We start from the raw sequence: 22,741 nt of genomic DNA on the forward strand, positions 1-22,741 counted from the left end.
CAAGACAAACTACAAGGGAAATCGTGACCAACACCAACGTGAAAGTAATTCGAGGATTCGCGTAGTCCGAGAAATTGGTAAGAAGGGGAAATGTAAAAACGAGGAGTCCAACTTCGGAGCCATTATGTGAAGCTTGATAGCATTCTAATGGATCCTGGTGGACTAGAGGGACGAGCGGTCGCGGCGTCTCAATGGAATAACGAGGAAAACTCCAGACCCCCGTGCGACCGACATTCACCCAAACGAATAATCGGGGCAAAATGAAGAAAGCCAGAAAAGGGAAATGAGGGGAAATAGTTTAAAATACTTCGGTTTGTATTATTCTTTACATTCTTTCTCACTTTTATAAATACGACTTCCTGCTCTTTTTTGTTTTCTTTTACAACCCCCACGACACTGTCATACTTCGTGGCTCTTCCGTTTCCGCCAAATGTGGGGGTCGCTTTTCGAAATTAAAATGTTCCACCAGAGAGTAGGAATTCAGTTTTGAATTGTGCCTGGCACATCGGAGAAATCGTGCTAAGCAGGTGGTGAAATATGCAAGGATTATTTAGTTTGTTCGCCCATATCATTTTGCCCTTATTCCTGCATGCCAGCACGAATAATCTACCAAATTCTTTAAATTCACTCTGCCATTGTGCCAAAATTGGTCGGTAGGTAATATGCATAAAATTTAATAGAGTCTTTAACGTGACAAACAGGTTTGAATATCATTGTGACCATTTATTGTTAAGAACATTCGTTTACGAAAGGTCCTCCGGAAATCGCGTGTCGATTGTTGCTCGAACGATGACGGGGTAGTACCTTGCCCACTATTCCTCTAGCCAAAAGACATAGTTAGCTAAACTAGCCTATTTGATTAAAATGGATTCAAATAGTAAATCTGGACAGACAAGCGGAGGCGGTGGTTATAAAATCTGCACTTGAGCGCTGGAACATCCACTCGGCGGCATGAGTTCGAAAGAGCCCGGACCCTCCCCCTGAATGAAAGGATTTACATTCCATGGGTGGGGTGACCGAGAAGATTCAAACAGTAGTCGTTAAAAAGCTAATGCAAAAAGAGTTGCAAAATAAATTTACTACGAACACGTTTTTGATTCCGTTAAATTGTCTTCGGTATCAAATCTAGAGTTATTTCGAAATTCATCTACCGTTGAATATTTTATTTTCCGGAAAAATGAAATTTAATATTCTTATCGCCAGCCATAACGATTTTTTTTTGTCCAAATAGCGCACTGTAGTTATAACCAGAAAATTATTATTATTATTTTGAAAATTTAAGTTAAAAACGAGTGACATTTCAAAATCAAAATGGCAATGTAGCATAACCTGCAACTGCCTCCGGCCTTGGATAATGCAAATGTCAAAACATCTGTTTCGAAACAGATCTGTTTTTGTTGATAACATCACAAGCTTGCAGTATCAGGCATAAAATCGGTGAAGATTTTGCCCGACCTCAAAAGTTGCGTTTTAGTTTCGTACAACAGGCCAATTGTGCACACGAAGTAGAATGGAGCAACAAGTAGACGCCATTCTCGACAAAGTGTAAGAATATAATTGATGTGTGGTAATGAGATCATTACATTATGTTCAAACATTTACAGAATGGAAGTGCCTGGTAACGTTGGGTGTATCCTGGCCAACAGTCAAGGACTCTGTCTAGGCGGTATATTCTTTGTGGCTTTTATTTGTATTTAAGCTGTATCTGATAACGACAAACTTTATTTTTCTTCTACTAGCCAAAGGTAATGCATCAGAGCATTCTGCCGGAATCATCGTTGCCATTTCAGATCTAGCGTCGAAGCTAGACCCCAACAGCCCGTCACCTGTGATTTCACTGGAATCTAACGATAAGTAAGTACCGCAGAACGAACGAATACTACGCATAGTTTAATACTCCTATATATTGCTAACAATTGTAGGATTTGTATGATCCATAAAGACGGAATCACCGGAGCGATTTACAAGCAGAAAGGATCATCTGTGCACTAAAAGTTGTAAACACATCGTTTGTTCCTAAGTGTTGGTATTTAATCAAGAATAAAGATTTTGTCCAATTTTCCATACAAGTGTTTTAAAAACTGTCGTTATTTACATTTTTCTTGTTTATTTTGATTCTTCTTCACACCCTCCAGTCCTGTCAAAACATAACAGGGTTTCCTGCAGAAATCATGTTGCAATTCTTAACTTGCACAATATCGCGTACACTATTGATCAAATATAATCAAAACATCTAAGCTTATCTACATAAAATAATAATGAGGCGAAGTTCTTACCATACACACCAATAAAAATATGAAATGTTAAGAATTCATTGAAACAACACGTAGAAAATTCTAACTTTCGGAACTGGGTTCACAATTCCAATGCCTGGAACGGCCTGAACTCACAGCCAAGCTGACATTCGACATAGTGTTGATAATTTAAGAAACACAGGAATGCACTGAAAACAGGATCTTTTTGCGGACAAAAATGGTGGAATCCGAAAGTTGTGCACTCTGCCTGACCACGCAATCGAAATGGTTTCTCGAGGTGTTCTGTGAAGATAGTCAATCGAAGGATATAGCGGTGATAATATCGAAACACCTTTGGTTCGATGTACGTACTCCTTCCGATGGTCCTTCTCCCGTACCCCGTGCCATCCCATTGTGCATTGCGCGATTCTTTCGCAATCATATAATGAAGTTTTGACCAGCGAAATTCATCATATTTACCTTTTGTGCTTATTTTTTTGTTATTGTTGATACAGTTAAAACCGACTAAGCAAACGTACGTTTGTGCGGATTGTTGGAAAAGTGTGCACGATTTTCATCTTTTCTACACCAAGCTTGAACGAATACACCATCTGGAAGAAGAAATCACAGAGCCTCCTACGAATAATGCTAAAACCAACTCCGAGCCTCGTAAGTTTCACCCGGAAACCCTGGAAAGAGTTTCTACTTCGATCGCTACTAACTCGATTCCTTTCAGATGAAGACTTCGAGTTTCATCCCGTGGAAACGATTAAGCTGGAACCGCTTGAGCACGACTATGGGGACGAAACGGCGCAACCTAAGCAGGAAGAACACACAAATGAAACAGTTCAAAATGAAAGTGAAACAGATCGCAAGAAAGAGCGCCCCAGAAGATCTAATGTTGCCACGGTGAAGTACAAATCGGAGTCCTCCGATAACGAGTGGGACGTTGGGGGTAAAGATTTGCTCTCGCTGGATCTCGAGGATGACGATGTGGACGATGACGATTTTATGGATGATGAAGACGATGAGGATGACGACGATTTCATCAACTACGATGCGATAAACGATAATAAGGAACAGGTCGTTGTGAAGGAGGAGCAAAAAACTAACGATGACACGAAGGTACCACACGCGGCTGGTGACACGGGAACGCCGGATGTTCCGGTAAAACGTGGTAGAGGACGGCCACCTAAACGAAAGCTTGATGAACATGGGGCTCGCCAGCCTAGTGCGTCTTATGGGGCCTCGCTAAAGGTTCGCAAGCGGCGGGCTCGGAAAAGAATGGATTCGATCTCCTCCAGCGACTCGGAGTTGGACGATGGGTCGGACTTTGAACGTAAAGAATGGAAAAAATTGCGCGCAAAGTCGAAGAAGGACAGGGGCAAGCCGCTCGGCAGTCGGCAGATGCGGGATAAGCGAATATTTTCCTACGTCGATGAATTCTTCTGCTACTACTGCCCGGAAAAGGTTCTTTTTGAACGGTTCCACCATGCGAACCAACACTACAAGCGGGTGCATGATGAGCCGGCCTTTCTGCGGTGTCCCAAGTGTGGCAAGAAGTGTTTCACCCCCGGTGGCTTTGTGAGCCACATGGAGACACACGATGATCCGGAGAAAAATAAGTAAGTTCAACACACGGAGGCGATTTACATCGATAATTTTAAGTAAATTAAAATATCTTTCCCGTTCCTCTTGTTTATTTAAAGGTGTAAAATTTGCGGAAAAGTAACCGACCAGAAGATTACCCTAAAAAAGCACATGCGTGCGCACCAGGTGAAACTGGAAGAGAATCTCCCATACGCCTGCAGTCAGTGTCCGCGACGGTTCGAGCAGGAAAAGAAACGGGACAAACACGAGCGTCTGCACGGGCGTAAGATAGTGATCAAAAAGGAAAAAGGACGCGACCTGGAGCTGCTCGCGTTTTACAAGCGCATCTACTGTGAGGTGTGCGAGGAAGCCAAACCGGAGTCAACCTCTTTCGACAATTTTTGGGATCTGAAGGTGCACATGGGCAACGAGCATAACAAAACGCCGTACCTAAAGTGTCCGATATGCTTCAAGAAGAATGCCTGCCGCCAGCAGCTGATGGTGCATGTGGATGTGCACAATAATCCGGAGCACTATCGGTAAGAATCGTCCGATGTTCAACTAACAGCTTATTTTGTGCCAATTCTGATAGCAACCTCTTCACTATCCTTTATTGAAGATGCGAAGTTTGCAAGGAGATACATCAGAATCTTGAAAAACACATGATTAAGGCTCACTCACCGGAAACGACAATACCGGATGAAAAGAACTATAGCTGTGAGCACTGTGGAAAAATGTTTAAATTCAAAACAAATCTTCGGAGCCATATCGATCGAGTGCACGGAGTTAAGGATGTTTGCTGTAATATCTGCAATAAATAGTGAGTATTCTTAGTCTTCGTTTGGAAAGAAGAAAATTAATTCAATATTCCATCCTCTAAGCTTCAACCACAAGGCACTCAGTGCACACAAGCGATCGGCGCACACCGATGAGATGTTCATGTGCGAGCACTGCCCGAAAATGTTCAAAACACGCAGCGGACTCGAATCGCACAAAGGGGACCACGACGAGAATCAGCGCAAGTCAGTCAAGTGCACTCTGTGTGGCAAAGAAATGCGGCGCGGTGCCAGTATGGCGAAGCACATGAAAACCATCCACTCGCAGGAAGATCCGGTCAACTGCAACCTATGCGGTAAGGTGTTCCGTACGTCATTCCACATGATGCGCCACCGGGCGAACACGTGTGCGGCTACGATCAGCTCGCGGCCGTACAAGTGCGAAGTGTGCGGGAAGGGTTTTGCCATGAAGCTAACAATGACCGAGCACATGACGACGCACACGCGCACCAGTCTGTACCAGTGTGCGTTTTGCTTCAAAACGTTCGGCTACATTTCTAATCTTTATAAGCACCGCAAGAAGGCGCATCCGCTTGAGTGGCAGGAAGTGCAGGCACGACCAGACCAAGGTATCGCCACGGTGATCGAGATGCGCAACTAGGCAGTATGTGTCGTTATGCATTCGGCACTCTTTTTCATAGTAAATCAGCCATAGCCATCACTTCAGTATCCGAGGAAGCGTGGCACGTTGAACGTGCTTGATATGGAAAGGCGCCATAAAAGCTAGAAGACTGATATTATTTTCCCTTGTGCAAAAGCGATAGGATTATTTTATTCGATTTAGATTATTTCACACCTTTTAATGGAGCTTTATTTTGACTTCTTTTGCAAAGCATGTATAATTTATTTCCTTCTGCTAAGCATCTATTATTTGGTTACGTATAACAAATGGCACCTATTCACTTTCAATTTGCAACTTATTCATATATTGTATTAATATATTTTTTATCATAAGTGGTCGCTGGAGATCAACATTTTTTTTAACATATCTTACTTTCGTGAAAAGTATATCATTCATTGAGGCGTTAAGGGATAGTGTAATAACTCCTAGTGATAATACTCAGCAAATGCAACAATGTCCCGATTGTATGATTGGTCAAAATTTAATTAGTAACAATAACCCGCCAGAGAGCACACAGCGAATAAGTGGTTTTAATTTTGAGACCGCCAATTTAAATAAGAGATATGCTTTCACAATAAGCTTGTAGGTTGATATAGAATAGTGAGATTTAAGAAACAAATACAGGTGAACGTCGATTATCCGGGTGTGTCGGGACCGGGAGGTCCCCGGATAATCGAATTCCACGGATAATCGAACATATACTAAAATACGTTTATAATACCTGGTTTGAGTCTTGGCTAGTTCACTTTTGAACAGTTCCAGTTAGTTGGTTAATCATAAAACTTGTTTGAATTATTTTTTTATGGTAATTTTGAATGCTAATTTCGATCAGACAAATTTTATTTGACACTATTCCTAAAAAAATGTTGTGAACCAACCTGATATTCATGGAAACAGTTCAACCCGGTTGTGCAGTTGTCAGTTGCAAGACACCCGGATAATCCGCCCCCCGGTTAATCCGGCCCCGGATAATCGACGTCCGACTGTATTTGCATTTAGTAATAAGCATTCTAATATCAATAAATATAGAATCGAAAAATCTTTGACTTTATTTGATCTTTCCTCGCATATTTTCTTTTCTTTTTCATAGCATTTCAGTCTTCATGTAAGTCTTTTTTAAATGTTAATAATCTGTTATGAAGCTACATATTTAACAACAATTATTTGAATTCAGTATACTAACGGTTAACCGGTTAGAATTATAACCGATTCAGGAACCGTTTCAATGCAATCGTACCGGTATTTTTGCTGCCAAAACGTCAAACTAGTTTTCGCTGAATTTCGGGATGTTCAATTGAAAACAAACATCGAGCTGGTGGCGAAAAGAATGGCTCAGACTAAAAATTGTGTACTTTGTTTGTGCTACGAACAAAAATGTTTGCTAGACGTGTGCTGTGAAAATAATGAAACGCCGAACAAAACTCGCATCATAACAAAACACCTGGGGTTTGATGTATGTGCAAATCGCGTCGATGCGATGAAGGAAATTTACTTTTGTTTGAAACTGTTTTCAGCTCAAAATAACGCCACAAGCGCAGGTATGCGTGGAATGCTGGAAAAGTGTGTACGACTTTCATCTGTTCTACTGCAAGGTACAAACCATACACAATGAGGAATACACCGAATTGGATCCAGCTGGAAAGATAGCAGATGCTAATGCCAAGGACGAACTGGGTAAATATCGCGGACTGAATGTGGTCGAACGGCAAGCGAGCGTCGTATGATGCGGAATCGTTTCCGTTGCTTCTCCCCGTAGGATGCGAAGTAGAGTCCTTTTTGGGAGGTACAGTAAAGGCTGAGCCGTTGGAGGTGCATCATGACAGGGATGACACGGAAACGGAATATATCGGCAGCAGCTACACCCAGCCTAGCGGTATCGAAGATGATGCTAGCAATCGACCCAGGCGCCGAGTAAAGCCTCCGGAAAGGTTTAAACCGGACCCGAGTGACATGATGCGGTATGAAGGTAAACTACCGTTCGTGGAAGTGGATGTCATCGCTACCGACGATGACGACGGGGACCAGGCGTCCGTCGGAACGAATTATCTCGACGGTGCGCAATCAAACACCGATACCGAAGCGGTCGTGGTTGTGCCACCGAAAAAGAGGCGGGGGCGGCCACCGAAGAATCAAAAGACTGTCGTCCAGGAAGAAAAACCACCCAAAAAAAATGTAACCAGGGGTAGGCCACCGAATGCTACCGATGAGCCTCCTAAGAAAAGAAGGGGACGTCCGCCGAAAAATACACCGCTCGAGAGTGAGACCCCAGCAAAGGTGCCGAAAGCGAAAGCAACCAAAACAAGAACCCGAAAAAGTATTAACGATTTGAGCACCGACTCCGAGCAGGATGTACATTCCGATTTTGAATCTTCCGTAAGCCTGTGGCAGTGGAAGGCAATGGGTGGTAAGGAAGAAGACTTCAAAGGGAAGATGGAATCATCCAGTAATTCAGGCAAAAAACGGGTCTTCGGACCAGGCGGTCGAGACCTCAGACTGTTTGCGTACATCGATGAGTTTGTCTGCGAGTACTGTCCCGAGAAGGTCCAGTTCGATCGGTTCATCCATGCGACCCGACACTACAGGGATGTTCACATGGAACGAGCCTATTTAAAGTGTCCCAAGTGCGACAAAAAGACCTACACGTCGGGAGAATTTGTGACCCACGTGGAAACTCACAATGATCCGGATAGATGCAAGTAAGTCTACCACTAGTTGATTCACGTTTAGTTACGCTTGCCATGACCTTTTCATCTCTTCTAAAGATGCACAATCTGCGGTAAGATGACGCTATCAAAGGTGGCTCTGAAGAAACACATGCGCTGCCATCAGCTGGATTTGGAGGAGAACAATCCGTTCCCGTGCAGGCTGTGCTCCCGGCGGTTCGAGGCGGAATATAAGCGGGACAAACACGAACTGCTGCACCGACCGAAACCGATCATCCCCAAGCAATACGGTCGTGACGAAGCCATGCTAGAGTTCTACCAGCGCATCTACTGTGACCTGTGCGAAGAGGTGAAACCGGACTCGACATCGTTCGACAACTTCTGGGATCTGAAGGTGCATATGAACAAGCAGCACGAAAAGGCACCGTATCTCAAGTGTCCAATTTGTTCCAAAAAAATGGGCGTGCGGCATCAGATAATGATGCACATTGACGTGCACAAGAATCCGGAACTTTATAGGTTCGTTATTTTACTTCCGTAAGTATGCATTTTTGTGTCCAACTTTAACAACTATCGGTCTTTTGTTTCTTTTCCGCGCAGGTGTGAAGTTTGCAACGAGATTCATCAGTACCTCGATCGCCACATGATCTCAGCCCATACGCCATCAACGGCGGCACCGGAAAAGAAACGCTACAACTGTGAGCAGTGTGGAAAAGTATTTAAATTCCGCTGGAAACTGAAGTATCACATCAACGAAGCGCATGGTGTGAAGGATGTGTCCTGTGACATTTGCAAGAAATTGTAAGCATAGTTTCCAAATTAAATCCCTGTAAAACTTACATTGTATTCCTTTTCTTCAGCTTCACCCGCCCGGCGCTTGCCGCACACAAACGAAAGGCACACATCGAAGGCGAAGCCTCCTTCCTGTGCGATCATTGCCCAAAATTGTTCAACAAACAGCAAACCCTCCGGATGCACATAGCCGTTGCGCACGAGAACCGCCGAAAGCACAAGAAGTGTAACCTGTGCGGCAAGGAAGTCACCGGCATGACGAAGCACATGCAGATGGTGCACCCGTCGGAAGGCCCGGTAAGCTGCGACCTGTGCGGTAAGAACTTCCGCTCACCATTCCACATGAAGCGCCACCGGCTGAACACATGCGAGGTCACCATGAACGATCGGCCATACAAGTGTGAGGTGTGCGGGAAGGGATTCTCGCTCAAGCTGACGATGACCGAGCACATGACGACGCATACGCGCACCAACCTCTACCAGTGTGCGTTCTGTCTGAAGACGTACGGCTACCTGTCGAACCTGCAGAAACATCGTAAGAAGGCCCACCCGCAAGAGTGGCGCGAGGTGAAAGGGGACCAAAGTATTGTCACCGTCATCCCGCTCAGCGCTCCCGTTGTCGCGCCGGTCACGGAGTACGAAATTCCGATAGCAGGACAGTGAGCTTTGGTGTCCAGTTAGCACAAGACCGGCACATTTTAGCAGGTTTTACTAAACAGTTGAGTTCTTTCACTCTTTTCTAACCGGGAAGGTTGGATGAGCTAAGCTAAGGCATTCTACATGGCGTCCACACGGAGCGGATAGCAGAGTTAAGAAGTTTACTCAACCAGGCCCATTTAATCTGCTCTCCTCAGCAGGCACTGGATGCCGCTTGCAAATAGCTTCAAATCTCGAATCTTTACCCCAGGCAATTCGGAATGGGTATTGAAAATGTTTTTACTGTTCCGTTTAGGAAAAAAATCACTGAAAATGTCTCGTTGTTAAGGAGAGGTAAAACTAATTAAATTGTAGGTAAACTGAAGGACACATCAACACAGATGAACTTTACCCACAAATTTATTATGGCATCTATAGCGTACCTCAAAGAGAATTAAAAAAAAAACTATGCAACAGGTGTATTACCGAGAATAATAAACAAGAAGAAAAAGGTTCTAACATTTCTTAACACTTAAAATTGTTTTGCACTCTATTTTTCTTTCCCTTAACTATCGTCACCTAAAACAATATTTGTCCATCGTGTTGGTTTATGCCTCCAAGGCGATACACTAACACAGCGAATTTTCAAACGAACGAAGGTTCGTTCCCGAACACCACACTGAACATCTACAACCGTCGCAATAGGAATAGAAATTTCGCCCAGATCGGGTCACAGAATCGCCTCACAAGAACGCAGTGATTGCATGCACTCTCATCCTTGTGTGCACTGCAGTTGCATCGCACACTTCGACGTAGACGCCGGCGTTAAAACGTGTCTTGTAGGCGGTGCATTAAGTCATACCTCCCCGTTCCGGGTCATTTAGATAGTGAGCGAGACGGTAATCGGCTGTTGTTAAGTCGAAAATGGATAACGCAAGCAATTGATAAGCCTATCGGGGCAATGGGTTAGACCGGGTGTCTAGTGTTATTGTTTTCCTGTTTGTGCGTTAAGCTTCGCGTCCTCGGTGGGATTTCAAATAGGTGTAGTATTTCAGTGCGGTGTGGCAAATAGTAAAGCATCAATTTAAGTACAGTAAAAGTGGTTATTACAGTGAAATTTTATTGGAAGTGATCAAGTGTGTAATAGGAAACAATTTTAAGCGACTTCTGCATAAAGATCTATGGGGACCGCAATCGTGTCATCGGCAACAGTCTCCTCATCAGCTGGTGATTGGTTGAAAGTATTCCTCCACGTATGAAATGAACAACACAGCGATGCAGTGCAGCTAGCTAGTTCTTATCACTTTTGGCGTCTCCGGGCCGAGTTTATCACAGTTACCAGAAAAAATCGGAAACCTATAAACGAATCGAAAAGAAAAGGGGCTCGTTCGGAGAGTGCAACAGGAAATCTAGCGAGATGAATTTTGAACAAAGCAATCCCGCGGTTGCCAGGAGACGGTGCGACTCTTGGTTGGCATGGATGTGGGTCATGTTTCTCATGGAAGGCGGGAACATTAAAATAGTGCCAACGGTTGGCTTAAGGTGAGAAATTCTTAAAAACTTTAACCCGCACTTACTGAATTATGAATGAGCCCCACTGTATACACTCTTATTATATATTGTTCTCCTCTACAGACCTATCGGTTGTGTAATCTGCCAGCATGATATCGCTCCAAGCCAGCGGTTCCAGGCACTCTGCGGTCACACTTTTCATCGCAGCTGTTTAGCAGTCTGGATGCGTACGTACGCGTTCTGTCCCGAGTGCTCGGGGGGCAGGATGTAGCGCATTAGCTACAATTCAAATGTCTTTCTATTTATTCCAACTTAATTGTACGCATCCCGGGACGATCTTCTGCTGCGATAGAAAACATATGACTTAGATATTTACGAAGAGTTTAAGAACGCTATTACGTTTTTTAAATACTCATTTCATTTTAATCAGTGAGTACGCTTAATTCCGCCAGATATTGTTCGCTAAGAAGTATTAATTAAAATTCAAATCAAATGGTTCATAAAATATAAAATTAAAGTTTTAGGCAAACGCATAGAATCTTATTCTGTTTAAGCAGTTTATTTCGGGTTGAAATGTATGCAGGAGTTTTCATTAATTTTCGTGAGGCATGATAGATTGTCTCTCGAACGATCGTATTTGAAACATTCGCATATTGCGAAATGGTATCTTGTGTATGCCAATTTTCATATTCAGGGTGAGATTAATCGACTGATAGCGTTTAGAAATATTTTGGTTTGCCCCAACACGCGATGTGATTATTAAAAACATTCATTAAAAGATTCACAAAAAAACAATGGTAATCTTCTTTGTACCAATGTCATCCGGCTGCAAATGGAAGAGGCGAGAAGATTCTTGGCTTAAAGTTTTGTTCTTTTATTCCGCACAATTTATGGCAATTCGCCCTTCAATTTTTCTATCTTTCACATCCGGCCCCTCTTACATTAGCAACCGATTCCTATCGATCGCAGCACCAATTACCAAGCGATCACAGTTCAGTGTGTCGCGTCTCTGGATCAGATCCGTCATCTGGAGGTAGGGATAAACAAATTAGATTTGATTTTGGTTATAGAACTTTGTAAATGAAATGGGAAAACCCTTACCTTCGGAATGTACATTCGAACCATCGTCTGCCTTCGTGATGCGTTCTCCTGCCGCCGCGGCGGCTGCAGCTGCCGTCTGCTCCTCGTGCTCCTTATCGTCTACCTTCGCCTGCAGCCTTTTGATTTCCGCATCGTAGTCCTTCCACTCCGGCACGATGCGCTGGGCCGCGGTCAATTTCGCCTCCTTCGTTAGCGGATTGTTGCACAGATCGATCGTCTTGGCGTACTGGAGCGTCTCGCTGCTGCACCACGTCTCGCACCAAAGCCACTCCTGCGGCAACGACTTGATGGCCACCTGGTGGATCATATTGTTCGGCAGATCCTGATCGAGATTGGACAGACTGTTCGGATCCTGGCTGAGTGCCTGGTACTGCCCGCGGATGCGGTCTCCTGCAGCGATCTTACGGAATCGCTTCAGATCGACCACATACAGCGCCGAGATGTGGTACCGGCGGCCCTGCAGATGGTTCTTCCAGTAGCCCTGCTTCCAGAACCGGAAGCCCTCCATCTCCTGGCGCGAGTCACAGAACGGCGTGTAGCCGTACGGTGCGCCACCGAGGTCGAAATCGTTCAACTCCTTCATATCGGCCCGCACGATCTGATCGGCGTCCACAAAGATGATCTTCTTCACGTCGAGCGGGAAAAGCACGTCCAGGAACAGGATCTTGTAACCCCAGATGATGCGCTGCTTCTCCGTCTGCTGGTGCAACCAGCGGGGCCACTTGTACTGCACCAGCTCGTACTGGAACCCGTACTCTTCGGCCATATGCGGTAGGAAATCGATAAACTGCGGCGAGAGGTAGTTTTTCAGGAACCAAAATTTGACCGGCGTGTGCGTGTGCTTCAACAACGACAGCATCATGATACGCAGCAACCGCTCGTACAGGTGGCCCGACGCGACGGAGAAAATATTCAGCACCTCCGTTTCGCCCGCTCCGCCCGTTCCGCCATCGCCCGTTCCCACGATCGAACTGATCGAGTCCCAAATGCCACCACCAACGCCTCCGCCACCAGCACCATCCTTTTCGTCGCCCAGCAGATCGACCCCGGCCATGCCCGGTTTCTTCGTGACGCGCAGCTTCAGAACGTGCGAACGCAACGAGCTGATGATAACGCGCGTACTCTCCCCCGCGTGCACCGTGTTCGGCCCATCCGCGCTGGTGATGTCGTAAATATCCGCACTCTTGCCGTGACGCAGCTTGAGGATCCACGCACCGGGGTTTGCTTTCAGCTGGAAGTAACCCAAGTTTGCCATCACGATCGTGTCGACGATGATCGGACGATCTTCGGTGCCGAGCGTTATCTGAAGGCCGCGCGGCGGTGAACCCGTTGCACTATCGAAGCAGTGGCCCTCCAGCAGTAGGTACTCCAGCTCGTACTCCGAGTGGACGGGGCCATTGATTTCCGAAAGTTTTACATTGTCCAAATCGTACACGGAGCGGACCACTTCGACCAGCCAGTTTTCGGGCACCTGTGAAAAGTGTGGTTGAAAACAAAACCAAACTTTAATAAGGGTAATTTGTCACACCTTTAAGTAACTCACATTAAGACTTTGCGTCAGCAGTGGATTGGCTGGTAATCCAACGAACTTTGCTGAAGGACCAGGCGATAGACGGCCATCGCTGGTAAAGTGTAGCTCAGGCTCCACCACAAAACGATAAAATCTAAAATAAGAAAAAACGGTTCAATTAAGTGTAATAAAATTAGATCGTCTTTGAAGGAAATTCAAAATGGATTGTGATGACGCCAGAGAAACGTTTTAATTTAAAGTAAATGCTAAGTGAACTCAATAAAATATGTTATGCCCTGAATTTTTATGATCACATCTTTATGGCTTATCAAGTAAATACTAATGGTTTCATTTGTTTTTGGAGCTATTGTTATACCCCTTTTACATACGTTTTGACCGGCATATCGCTGTGCTTATCGATCGCACAGAGGTAGATCTTCATTTGACAATTGACGACGTCGCGCAACAGCAGCAACAGCGAGGACAGCTTCTGGGCTCCCCTCGAAGCCGGATCCAGTACGGCCACAACCTCAAAGAACGGCTGATCGGACCGCTTCGCCGGTAGCTTCACCACCGTGCGGCTTTCCTGCACATCGGACGGAATCGTGTACCGTGACTTGGACTGCTGGCGCGGCACCAGAATCGATACCAGGCGCATGATCGTATCGCTCGTCATTGGCGGCACCTCGGAATCGGAATCGGCTGCCGTCGCCTGTTTCATGGCAGCGCGGATTTTGTCCGTGTACTGCAATCCGTTGAAGCTCTCGAGCAAACCGAAGTCTTCCTCGTCGAAGAACTCACCGGCCTCGAACGCACCGAGAAGGCGCCCATTGGCCATGACCGTGCTGGTCGATGCCTTCAGCTTGAGCACCCGTTGGCAGTAGACGCGCAGCATTTTCAGGTGCATTTGGGTGGCGGGCAGGAATCCGAGAACCGAATCGGGTACCAAGGTGCCCGGAAAATCGGACGACCCAGAGTCGGTGTAGCGATCGAGCAGCTTCATTACCAGATCGTACGTTTCGTCCACCTCCAGCGTGTTGATACTCGCCCAAACTAATGCGTTGAGGTCCTTTTTCAGCTCGGAACGGGCCGCATCTTTGCCGTCCACGTTTGGAATGAAAGCCACTCGCGTTCCGGAGGATGATTTCTAGATGGTGGATAAAAACAAACATTGAACATTTTGCTATCACCAATTAGGAAAACTATCAATACTCCTACTTGGCCCTACTTTTGACAAAAATTGGTTTAATTCTGAATGTTGGTCTATAGTTTTCTAAGAATGTGAATGTGATACGTTAGCATTGGAAGTATGAAATAGAATAAAATGAATTACAGTCGATAAAGATGTTTGTAAAACATGCTTAACAAAGCTTTGCAATGCCTTTTGCGATGTAAATTAAATTACTTTAATCTCATTAGATGGAGCTAACGTACATTGAACTAGTAAAATTTAACTGTACATACCATAAATTTGAGTGCGTTCTTTAGCTGCTTGCGGGTCGCTTCTTCTTGCAAATCTCCCACCACCCAAACGGTGAGGAAGTGCACCCGATATCCGAGAAACTTTTCGTACGTAGACTTGCCACCGAAGTACTTCAGGTTCTTCATCAGTGTCGCCGTTAGATCGGCATTCGAAAGCTGTCCCAGTGCGGTAATATCCTCCAAATCGGGGTGCGCCCGCCCGGACATATCCAGAAACTGTGGCTCATCCTGGGAAAGGATGCGCTGATTCAACCGAGGCATTACGTGCGGTTGTTTCATCAGATAGTCGATGACCGGTTCCCCGTCGTGCATGTCACCCATGTAAACAGCCTTCTGGAGGGACGGTGTTTGCTGCATAATTTCCGTGAGAATCGTCTCCTCAAACTCCTCGCTGTTAAGGGTGGACTGGGGCAAAAGCACCCCGTTGAGCAGTGCTTGCGGGACCGTTTTCAGCCCGAGCCGATCGATAAACTCCTGCGCCAGTTGGCGGCCGTAATCGAAATCGGAATCTTCGCCCAGAATCTCATCCACTTCTTCCAGCTTTAGACGGTTGAACTTTTTCCGCAGCACAGCCCGCACGTCCGCGTACCGGATGACGTTTAGGTCGACGGTGGCCGCGAACAGGTCGGTCAGGAAGCCGAGCGCTTCGGTGGCCGATTTTTTCTGCTGCACATAGTTAAATGCACACGTGAGGGCCCGATAGTCTTCACCCTCGCCCGACTTGAACACCAGTCCGATGCGTACCGGGGCCATATGGACGACGAAACTTTCCGCCAGCTTCACGATATCACGACCCGCTCCGTCCTCCGCGATGGGGTCGACAATGAGCACCAGATTGAAGAGATTTTTACGAATGTTACGAAGCATTCCGGGGAAGGTGGGCCGGAGCAGATCCTTTAAGCTTCCGGGCCACCGACGGTACTGGGCGTCGTTTTCCAGATCATTGATCCAGGTAATCGCCGAGTCGCGGATGTCGATGGCAAACTCCTTCGAGCTGGAGGACAGATCTAACCCGAGCAGGGGTGTCGCACTACGTCCACGGATGTCGATCCGGTTCAGTCCCTCTAGCACACGCATCTCCGAGCGGAGCGTGTCGAGCAGGGTGATCGTGTCGATCGTTTCCGCATCGAAAAACAATCCGTTGAGAAACAGGGCAGAATCAGGCGGCTGGAGGTTCAAGTTCCGTCCAAATACTTCGATGTTGTGACGCATTTCTTTTTTAAAGTCTTCCGAAACCGTTTGTGACAGCAGCGACTTTGCCTGTGTCGGGAAATTCTGCGCGGTGAACTGGAGCATCTGGAGCGCTTCGTCACCCTGCATCTCGGCAATCCGCTGCGCCGCCTGTAGGCCAAGCTCTTGGAACTCCCACGCCTTCAGCGGAGCGATTTCTTCGTGCTTTTCCAGGAGCGAATTTCTAAACCGATCCAGCGAGTGGGTCAGGTGAGGGAAACGTTTCTTCAGTTGAGCAAAATCGAACCCTTCCACTTCCAACTCATCCTCCCCGGCCGCATCATCTCCGCTAGCGGCGGCTGGATCCTGTGCTCGGGGCGAATCATCCTGGCTCTTGTACTCGGTCGACTTGAGATGCAGTTCCACGCCGTACCCGGAAAGGCGCACCTTACGCGAAGACACCTTACGCACGTAGTGACGCAGCACGTACCGCACGGTACCACGATCCGTTGCCAGGCGAATCGCATCGTGAAATTCTTTGAACTCCCGGGTGCCAATCTCACCGTATAGGACCACGGTCAACGAGTTGTTTTCCGATCCGGGGTAAATATGATCGATGGCGAACGTTTCCACCGTGGACGAATCCCGACCACCTGCCTGCAGGATGCTACGAAGATCGGCCACTTCACACGCAACCTTTCCGTTAACGCTGGCAAATATCGTCGTCTCACAGTCACCCTTCGCTAGCACTTCATTGGCCACCTGGAGGTGGGCTTGAACCTTTGGAGAGAAGCTGTGCAGCGATAGGGCGAGCTTAAGGAGGCTTATCTGTCCTTCGCCAAGGATCTCCGAGGCTAGTTCGATGGATTTTTGATACCGTTTTTCTTCCGTTTCTGTATAAAATAAAAAAAAGCGCTTATTCTTTACTTTCCGGTACATGCATTTCATATTTTGTGAACTCACCTAAACGATATAGACCACCCGGAACGTTGTTTAACAGCTCCACAAAGTCCCAGAACGAGTTGCTGCTTTCCTCATCGATAAATTCGGCAATTTCCAGCTGCGCCGGTGTGATTCCCCATTTGGCCGACAGTTGCGTCGTTATGGGATGACTTTTCGATTCCCCATGAACCGATGGAAATGCCAGAAAGGTGGCCAATAGTATCACTAATATGCAAAAGTTGGACCTAATCATTCGCGTCATCGACGGTGGCAACGTCGAGCCCATCGTTACCGAGGACGCTTCCGATCCGAACGCAAATAAACAGTCGCGAATCCGTTCTTTGGCTACGTATTCTATTCTTTACCTCTCTTCTACCCCCCTGCCCGAGAACGCTAACCTATAACGTGTCGCAAAGGAACAGGACCACGTAACACTTTTGGTTTGTTCACTTTGGGGGCATACTGAAACTAGTATCTTGAGCCGTCTATGAGAATAGTACACATAACGAGCTACCCTTCGATAAGTATTCTAATCCGTTTCTATCACAAGTGCAACCGATCTGCAAAGGATCGATCTTTTCTGATAAAAGCGCATAAGCTTTGGATCAAAGCGCCGGGATTTGTTTTGACACATCAGCCAAACATTAGCGAAAATATGGATGTCATTCTGACAAATGCTCAAGATTACTATAGACCATCTATGGAGAGCTTCAAGAACCTTGAGAAGATTTGGTTTAAAATAATTCGTTAAGTATCTTCTCAAATCTAAATAAAAAATAAATGTAAAGGGGAACACAATCTACAAATATTTGCACAGCTGACAGAACAAAGATTTTCTTAAGATTCTTTAATACTATTCCGAAAGCCAAAGGAAGCGTAGTAAGGCTGGTGTCAGTCCTTTGTCGCACGATGTATTGTGGGACGACAGGTCCGCCAATTTTTCTGTAATTTTACAAATTCTAAGGCGATTAAATTAATTTAATTATTTTTTTTAGATGAAAGCCACAACTCCGAGTTTATAAAGTCCAATTTTGTTGACAGATAAAATCGGATGCGTCCATCCGATAAAATCAAATGGTTTTGATTTTATCGCACTGACACGAGGCACTGACTCCAGCCTAAGTAGTGATGAGAACTTCGGGAATCCACACCGACTCCATCTTCCTAAAACCGCATCCAAAACCGAAAGAATACTGAATTCTACTCCGGAAGAATCCAGTGAATCCGGTAAATCCGGTGAATCCGATGAATCCGATGAATCCGGTGAATCCGGTGAATCCGGTGAATCAGGATGAATCCAATTAATCCGGATGAATCTTAATGAATTTGATGAATCCAGTGAATCAGATGAATCCAGATGAATCTGAATTAATTTGATGATTCCAGTGAATCTAGATGAATCCAGGGAATCCGGTGAATCCGGTGAATCTGAATGAATCCGGTGAATCCGGTGAATCTGAATGAATCCGGTGAATTCGGTGAAACCGGATGAATCCAGTGCAACCGATGAATCCAGTGAATCTGGTGAATCCGAATGAATCCAATGGATCCGGATCTGATGAATACGATGAATCCAGTGAATCCGGTGAATTCGATGAATCCTATGAATCTCACTGCAGTGAGTCAGATGAATCCGGTTAATCCGGATGAATCCAGTGAATCCAATGAATCCGGATGAAACCAGTGAATTCGGATGAATGAGTGTTGATGATTTCGATGACTCCGGGGAATCTATTGAATCCTATGAATCATTTGAATCCGATGAATCCAGTAATTGTTGTTGAATCCGGTGATTCCCGTTGAATCCGATGAATCCGGTTGGAACAGGTTGAATCCAGTTGAGTCCGGTTGAATCCCGTTGAATCCGGTGAATCCGGTGAATCCGGTGAATCCGGTGAATCCGGTTGAAGCCGGTTGAATCCGGTTGAATCCGGTTGAATCCGGTTGAATCCGGTTGAATCCGGAGAAATCCAGTGAATCAAAAGGCAATTTGTCGAACTATTCGAATTTTAGCCGAGCGAGAAGATTTCTTTAGAAGTTCATGTACCAAGCACGAATAATGCCAGATATTGCACATAGATACAATCGGGAAGGACCGGAATTGGTGTCCAGCCTATTTCTCTAGGACTTACCAAACTGCTAGTAGTTGCTGGTAATTAGTAGGCGAAACCTCCGAATTAAGAAGTCTGATCTCAGATCTGATCTGTTGTTATTTTCAAACATAACACTCAGCTGATAATAGTTTGAATCTTCTTCTTCTTGGCGTAACAACTTCTAGGTCATGCCTGCCCGTAAAGGGCTTACGAGACTTTTTACCCTATGTGTACGTGGATAATCAGTCCTCTCGTACAAGGGAAGGTCCGGTCTTGGTTGGGATTCGAACCCACGCCATCGAGGTGGTGAGCCCCGGCGCTACCGCTCGGTTGTCCCGGACCTTCCCCCCCCCCCCCCCCCCCGCGTTTTGTTTGAATATTTTCTTTATTAAAAAAGTTTGAATATTATCGCGTATTTTTTATTCCGGGCCTCCAAAACACAAGTTCCGTGATTAACTGAAAACCCCTGTAATCTACCGCAGCTTCCTCTCGCATGACTCACGGGTTCTCTTTTTCTCCCGCTCTCCGAAGAACTATGACGCTTTCTCTGAAATGAATGAAATGGCATTCTGCCGTTTCCATTCATACCTGCAGATTAAACCTGCCCGGCAACTTCTCTCACTCTCAGGCGTTATGTTTTTCTTCGCGAAACGCATGATGCTCACGAACTCGTGCTTTCCGTTTTATGCTGCTCTCGCCGAAAACAGGAAACATTCCAGACAGTCCGCGATGCTCTCAGTTCAATTTCAGCAGTCCTCCGTTTCGGTCGTGCGTGCTTCACATCCCGAAAGGAACGAACGACGACCGGTGTGTGCCAACGTGTGTGCGTGTGTGTGTGTGTGTGCGGTGCGGTGCCGTGTGCGTCTTCTTGAATTCGCATTTAATTGGCTATTTATGTTGTTATTTGCGATTGATTTTACAAGTTTCACCTTAGTTGCGCCAGGCCAGAAGCATCAAAGTTGGCATTACCACAGTACGTTATAGTTTGTTCGAAGTGCAGAACGAAAACGGACGACACATTTCTACGGATAGATGTTTATTTACCCTTTATCCCATCGTTTTGTTTGTGGTTTAATTCTCCGTTGTCTGAAGTACAAGTGATTCAATGTCCACCATTCTCCGGAAACGCCAGCGTAGAAAATTAACCGTTAACAGTTGCGAGTTGTGAACGATAACCGAAGCATAGGCGTCTTCGAATGGCGGTGAATTCGATTCATTGATCAAAAGGTAATCGAAAATCCATTCTATCTGCCAACGGTCTCGCGGATCGAACCGTCGAGTTGTGGAGAGAAAAATAAGAAAACCAAGCCGTACTGTTTTCGTGAGAGGAACGTAATAAAAGAGTCCGACGGGCAATCTTCAGCGTACCGTAGACAGCGGGTGCTTTACATCTTCCCTACCGGGAAAAGACGGCGGAAGTTTATTCTAGCTGCCAAAGGCATATTGCTAGTGTGTTTTCGCGGTGCGTACTCTTTACTGGGAAGTAAAACAAAACAACAACAAAAAACCCACGGTAAGGTGCACAGACCGGCTGTGAAGAAACCGTTGACCCCTTCCACCGGGCACCTTCCCTCGACCGGATGGGAACCATTTTTGCGTTCCCCTGACCACACGGTGTTGAAGCGTGAATTATTATTATACCTACACTTCTCTTTTGCTCACCTTGCGACTCCTGCGAGAGACTGCTCAAGATCTGTGCGTTTCTTCGTGCGAGAGCGAGCGCAAAGGCATCCCCGCGGGAAAAGAATCGGAGAAAGCGAACGAGCGAGTAGGCCGATAAAAAGTCGGAGCACACAAAGGAAAACCCTACAGCAACGGCGGTGTTGTGTTTCGTTCGATGCGGAAGATAACCCGCGATATACCTTTGGCACGGTACGCGGCGAGCGGAGCGGCTTCTTCCACTACTAACGCGCCTAGGTCTGGACCGCGCAGAAGTCGAACGCCGACGTTAGGGAAGTGATCGGAAGGGGCCCCCGAGGGGAGGCAGGAAAGATTGTCCACACACCTGAACACCACGGGAATCCACGGACGGCGGGGCGAAGGCGATGACGGTATGGTAACACAACGGCTAGGCGCGCGGTTGTTGATGAGCATGATTGTTCCCTCTTTATGCCGCTGATGTCGTGGCTAGGAACCGTCCGTCAAAAATTGTGCCAAACGAGTGTAGCATAAAAGTCGCCATATCATTTTCCGCATTTTCAGCGCGTGCAAACTCTGCAGACGGTGAATTGTGCTAGACAAAAAATACCATCCTCCAAAGCATCACATTTCAAACTTTTGGCTTCGTTAGGTGCGGTAGATAAACAAAGTAGCCTTCGGGTTGCACAGCCGAAAGATATATCACTCGTCTTGGAAGAGGGAACGGAAATGCTGCATTTCCCGTGATGCATGGAAAGGTGATAGTCCGACGAAGTATTTTATAGTTCTCTTGTTCGCAGTAGGCGCCGATGGAAGGAATCGAATCCAAGTGACCTATTCCAGTGAAGTGTTGTTTTTTAATGTGAAAGCCATAGTTTTCGTGTGGGTGTCCCAGTGTATCATTTTGTTGTAACCAGAGAAAGAAAGAAGTTTGATTGATTAAATTCTGCTATCAGTTTTACAAAAGTGCCCCAACAAGTGCGTCTTATTGTGGGGGAGTGCCAATTCGCGGTGGTGAGTCGTCATCTGTCGCAGTGCTGATTGCGAATAGTAACACACATCACCCCCCGGTTTGAATCGCCCCAGCCGTCGGAATCACTAACGTATCGACGGCATAATGTCGATGACACACAGCGATCAGCATCACCATCACCAGGCGCGCCGGCGGACGATGAAGGTGACTGTGGCGAGGAACTTGTTGCTTCTGCTCGCCGGCTGCCTTCCCGCGCTTCTCGTCAGTCCGGCTGGAGTGGCCGCCAGTGCCATCCCGGCCGCCTCCTTTCCGTCCACCAACGGAATCGCCAACAGTGCCTCGGCCGATGGCGGCGGGCACCGGCGTGCGGCGTCCTGCGTTGCGGTCCACCCGATCCTGAAGCGCCGCGGAGTCGACCCGATCGATATGCCGATAGATCCAATACCAGGTGAGCGGGCGTACGCTAATAGTGTTAGATACGGGGGCACAGTTATGCCATCACCCACGCCAGGTTCGTGTGCTGTGTGCCGTTTTGTCTACGAGCTGACTTCCTTTATCTTATCGATACTCTCCCGGGAACTAAACGGACATCACTGTACCACACGCCACCCACCAATGTGCCGCCGTGGAGTATCCAAACTGGGTCCGGGAATGTGTAGCCCCGAAAATGTGGGACATAGAAAGACAACTTAACCCTTGGGTGAACAGTAGTGTTTTACAGTGATTTCCATTCATTTTCCTGACTACTTCACTTTTAATATTGAACTATCGTACTATAACCTGTTTATGATGATAACATACCAGTATTTGATCATTTTTTTCTCAAATTTACTCTCAAAACATACATATCAATCAATCAAAGTGAAGTACAAGTACAAAAAGGAGAATTGAATTAAAATTATTTCAATGATTACAATAATTCATCATCCATTATCCTTAGTCAGGAT

General features: G+C 46.3%; 5 protein-coding genes across 5 annotated transcripts in view; 4 read left to right on the top strand and 1 right to left on the bottom strand.

Annotated features, from left to right (window-relative positions):
• The first annotated feature begins 1,403 nt into the window (after positions 1-1,403).
• On the top strand, positions 1,404-2,029 carry LOC131259153 (uncharacterized). The gene is made up of 4 exons (XM_058260581.1): positions 1,404-1,545; positions 1,605-1,666; positions 1,740-1,854; positions 1,923-2,029. Exons 1-4 carry the CDS (start codon positions 1,511-1,513, stop codon positions 1,990-1,992), a joined length of 282 nt encoding a protein of 93 aa, XP_058116564.1. The 5' UTR covers positions 1,404-1,510; the 3' UTR covers positions 1,993-2,029.
• A 410-nt stretch (positions 2,030-2,439) lies between these two features.
• LOC131271970 (zinc finger protein 37-like) lies at positions 2,440-6,174 on the top strand. The gene is made up of 6 exons (XM_058273567.1): positions 2,440-2,598; positions 2,750-2,903; positions 2,971-3,859; positions 3,944-4,363; positions 4,444-4,644; positions 4,706-6,174. The coding sequence occupies exons 1-6, from the start codon at positions 2,473-2,475 to the stop codon at positions 5,259-5,261; spliced, it is 2,346 nt and encodes a 781-aa protein (XP_058129550.1). The 5' UTR covers positions 2,440-2,472; the 3' UTR covers positions 5,262-6,174.
• Positions 6,175-6,588: 414 nt separating this feature from the next.
• LOC131271772 (zinc finger protein 43-like) lies at positions 6,589-9,911 on the top strand. The gene is made up of 6 exons (XM_058273300.1): positions 6,589-6,735; positions 6,797-6,956; positions 7,039-7,978; positions 8,045-8,464; positions 8,546-8,746; positions 8,806-9,911. The coding sequence occupies exons 1-6, from the start codon at positions 6,610-6,612 to the stop codon at positions 9,398-9,400; spliced, it is 2,442 nt and encodes an 813-aa protein (XP_058129283.1). The 5' UTR covers positions 6,589-6,609; the 3' UTR covers positions 9,401-9,911.
• Positions 9,912-11,743: 1,832 nt separating this feature from the next.
• On the bottom strand, positions 11,744-17,343 carry LOC131261095 (UDP-glucose:glycoprotein glucosyltransferase). Its single transcript, XM_058263009.1, has 6 exons — positions 17,112-17,343; positions 14,961-17,041; positions 13,886-14,643; positions 13,530-13,650; positions 11,987-13,457; positions 11,744-11,912 (listed from the first exon to the last, which is right to left on the bottom strand). Exons 1-6 carry the CDS (start codon positions 17,341-17,343, stop codon positions 11,872-11,874), a joined length of 4,704 nt encoding a protein of 1,567 aa, XP_058118992.1. The 3' UTR covers positions 11,744-11,871.
• A 4,595-nt stretch (positions 17,344-21,938) lies between these two features.
• LOC131262122 (glypican-4) overlaps positions 21,939-22,741 on the top strand; it is a 60,486-nt gene continuing 59,683 nt past the window's right edge. Inside the window, exon 1 of the mRNA XM_058264050.1 lies at positions 21,939-22,242. Within this exon, the coding sequence (XP_058120033.1) occupies positions 21,939-22,242 (304 nt within the window). The remainder of the gene's footprint in view (positions 22,243-22,741) is intronic.

Source organism: Anopheles coustani, chromosome 3 (genome assembly GCF_943734705.1).
Source record: "Anopheles coustani chromosome 3, idAnoCousDA_361_x.2, whole genome shotgun sequence".
NCBI lineage: Eukaryota > Metazoa > Arthropoda > Insecta > Diptera > Culicidae > Anopheles > Anopheles coustani.

What these genes read in the sequence shown, in the direction of transcription:
- LOC131271772 (XM_058273300.1), top strand. Translation starts at nt 6,610, where the DNA reads ATGGCTCAGACTAAAAATTGTGTACTTTGTTTGTGCTACGAACAAAAA. An exon ending in CAAAACACCTGGGGTTTGAT is followed by an intron (nt 6,736 to 6,796) that starts GTATGTGCAAAT and finishes AACTGTTTTCAG; the next exon opens with CTCAAAATAACGCCACAAGC. An exon ending in TGTGACATTTGCAAGAAATT is followed by an intron (nt 8,747 to 8,805) that starts GTAAGCATAGTT and finishes CCTTTTCTTCAG; the next exon opens with CTTCACCCGCCCGGCGCTTG.
- LOC131259153 (XM_058260581.1), top strand. Translation starts at nt 1,511, where the DNA reads ATGGAGCAACAAGTAGACGCCATTCTCGACAAAGT. An exon ending in GACGCCATTCTCGACAAAGT is followed by an intron (nt 1,546 to 1,604) that starts GTAAGAATATAA and finishes AAACATTTACAG; the next exon opens with AATGGAAGTGCCTGGTAACG. An exon ending in TCAAGGACTCTGTCTAGGCG is followed by an intron (nt 1,667 to 1,739) that starts GTATATTCTTTG and finishes TTCTTCTACTAG; the next exon opens with CCAAAGGTAATGCATCAGAG.
- LOC131261095 (XM_058263009.1), bottom strand. Translation starts at nt 17,343, where the DNA reads ATGATTAGGTCCAACTTTTGCATATTAGTGATACTATTGGCCACCTTT. An exon ending in GGGTGGTCTATATCGTTTAG is followed by an intron (nt 17,042 to 17,111) that starts GTGAGTTCACAA and finishes TATTTTATACAG; the next exon opens with AAACGGAAGAAAAACGGTAT. An exon ending in AGCGATATGCCGGTCAAAAC is followed by an intron (nt 13,651 to 13,885) that starts GTATGTAAAAGG and finishes TTCTTATTTTAG; the next exon opens with ATTTTATCGTTTTGTGGTGG.
- LOC131271970 (XM_058273567.1), top strand. Translation starts at nt 2,473, where the DNA reads ATGGTGGAATCCGAAAGTTGTGCACTCTGCCTGACCACGCAATCGAAA. An exon ending in CGAAACACCTTTGGTTCGAT is followed by an intron (nt 2,599 to 2,749) that starts GTACGTACTCCT and finishes TTGTTGATACAG; the next exon opens with TTAAAACCGACTAAGCAAAC. An exon ending in TGTAATATCTGCAATAAATA is followed by an intron (nt 4,645 to 4,705) that starts GTGAGTATTCTT and finishes CCATCCTCTAAG; the next exon opens with CTTCAACCACAAGGCACTCA.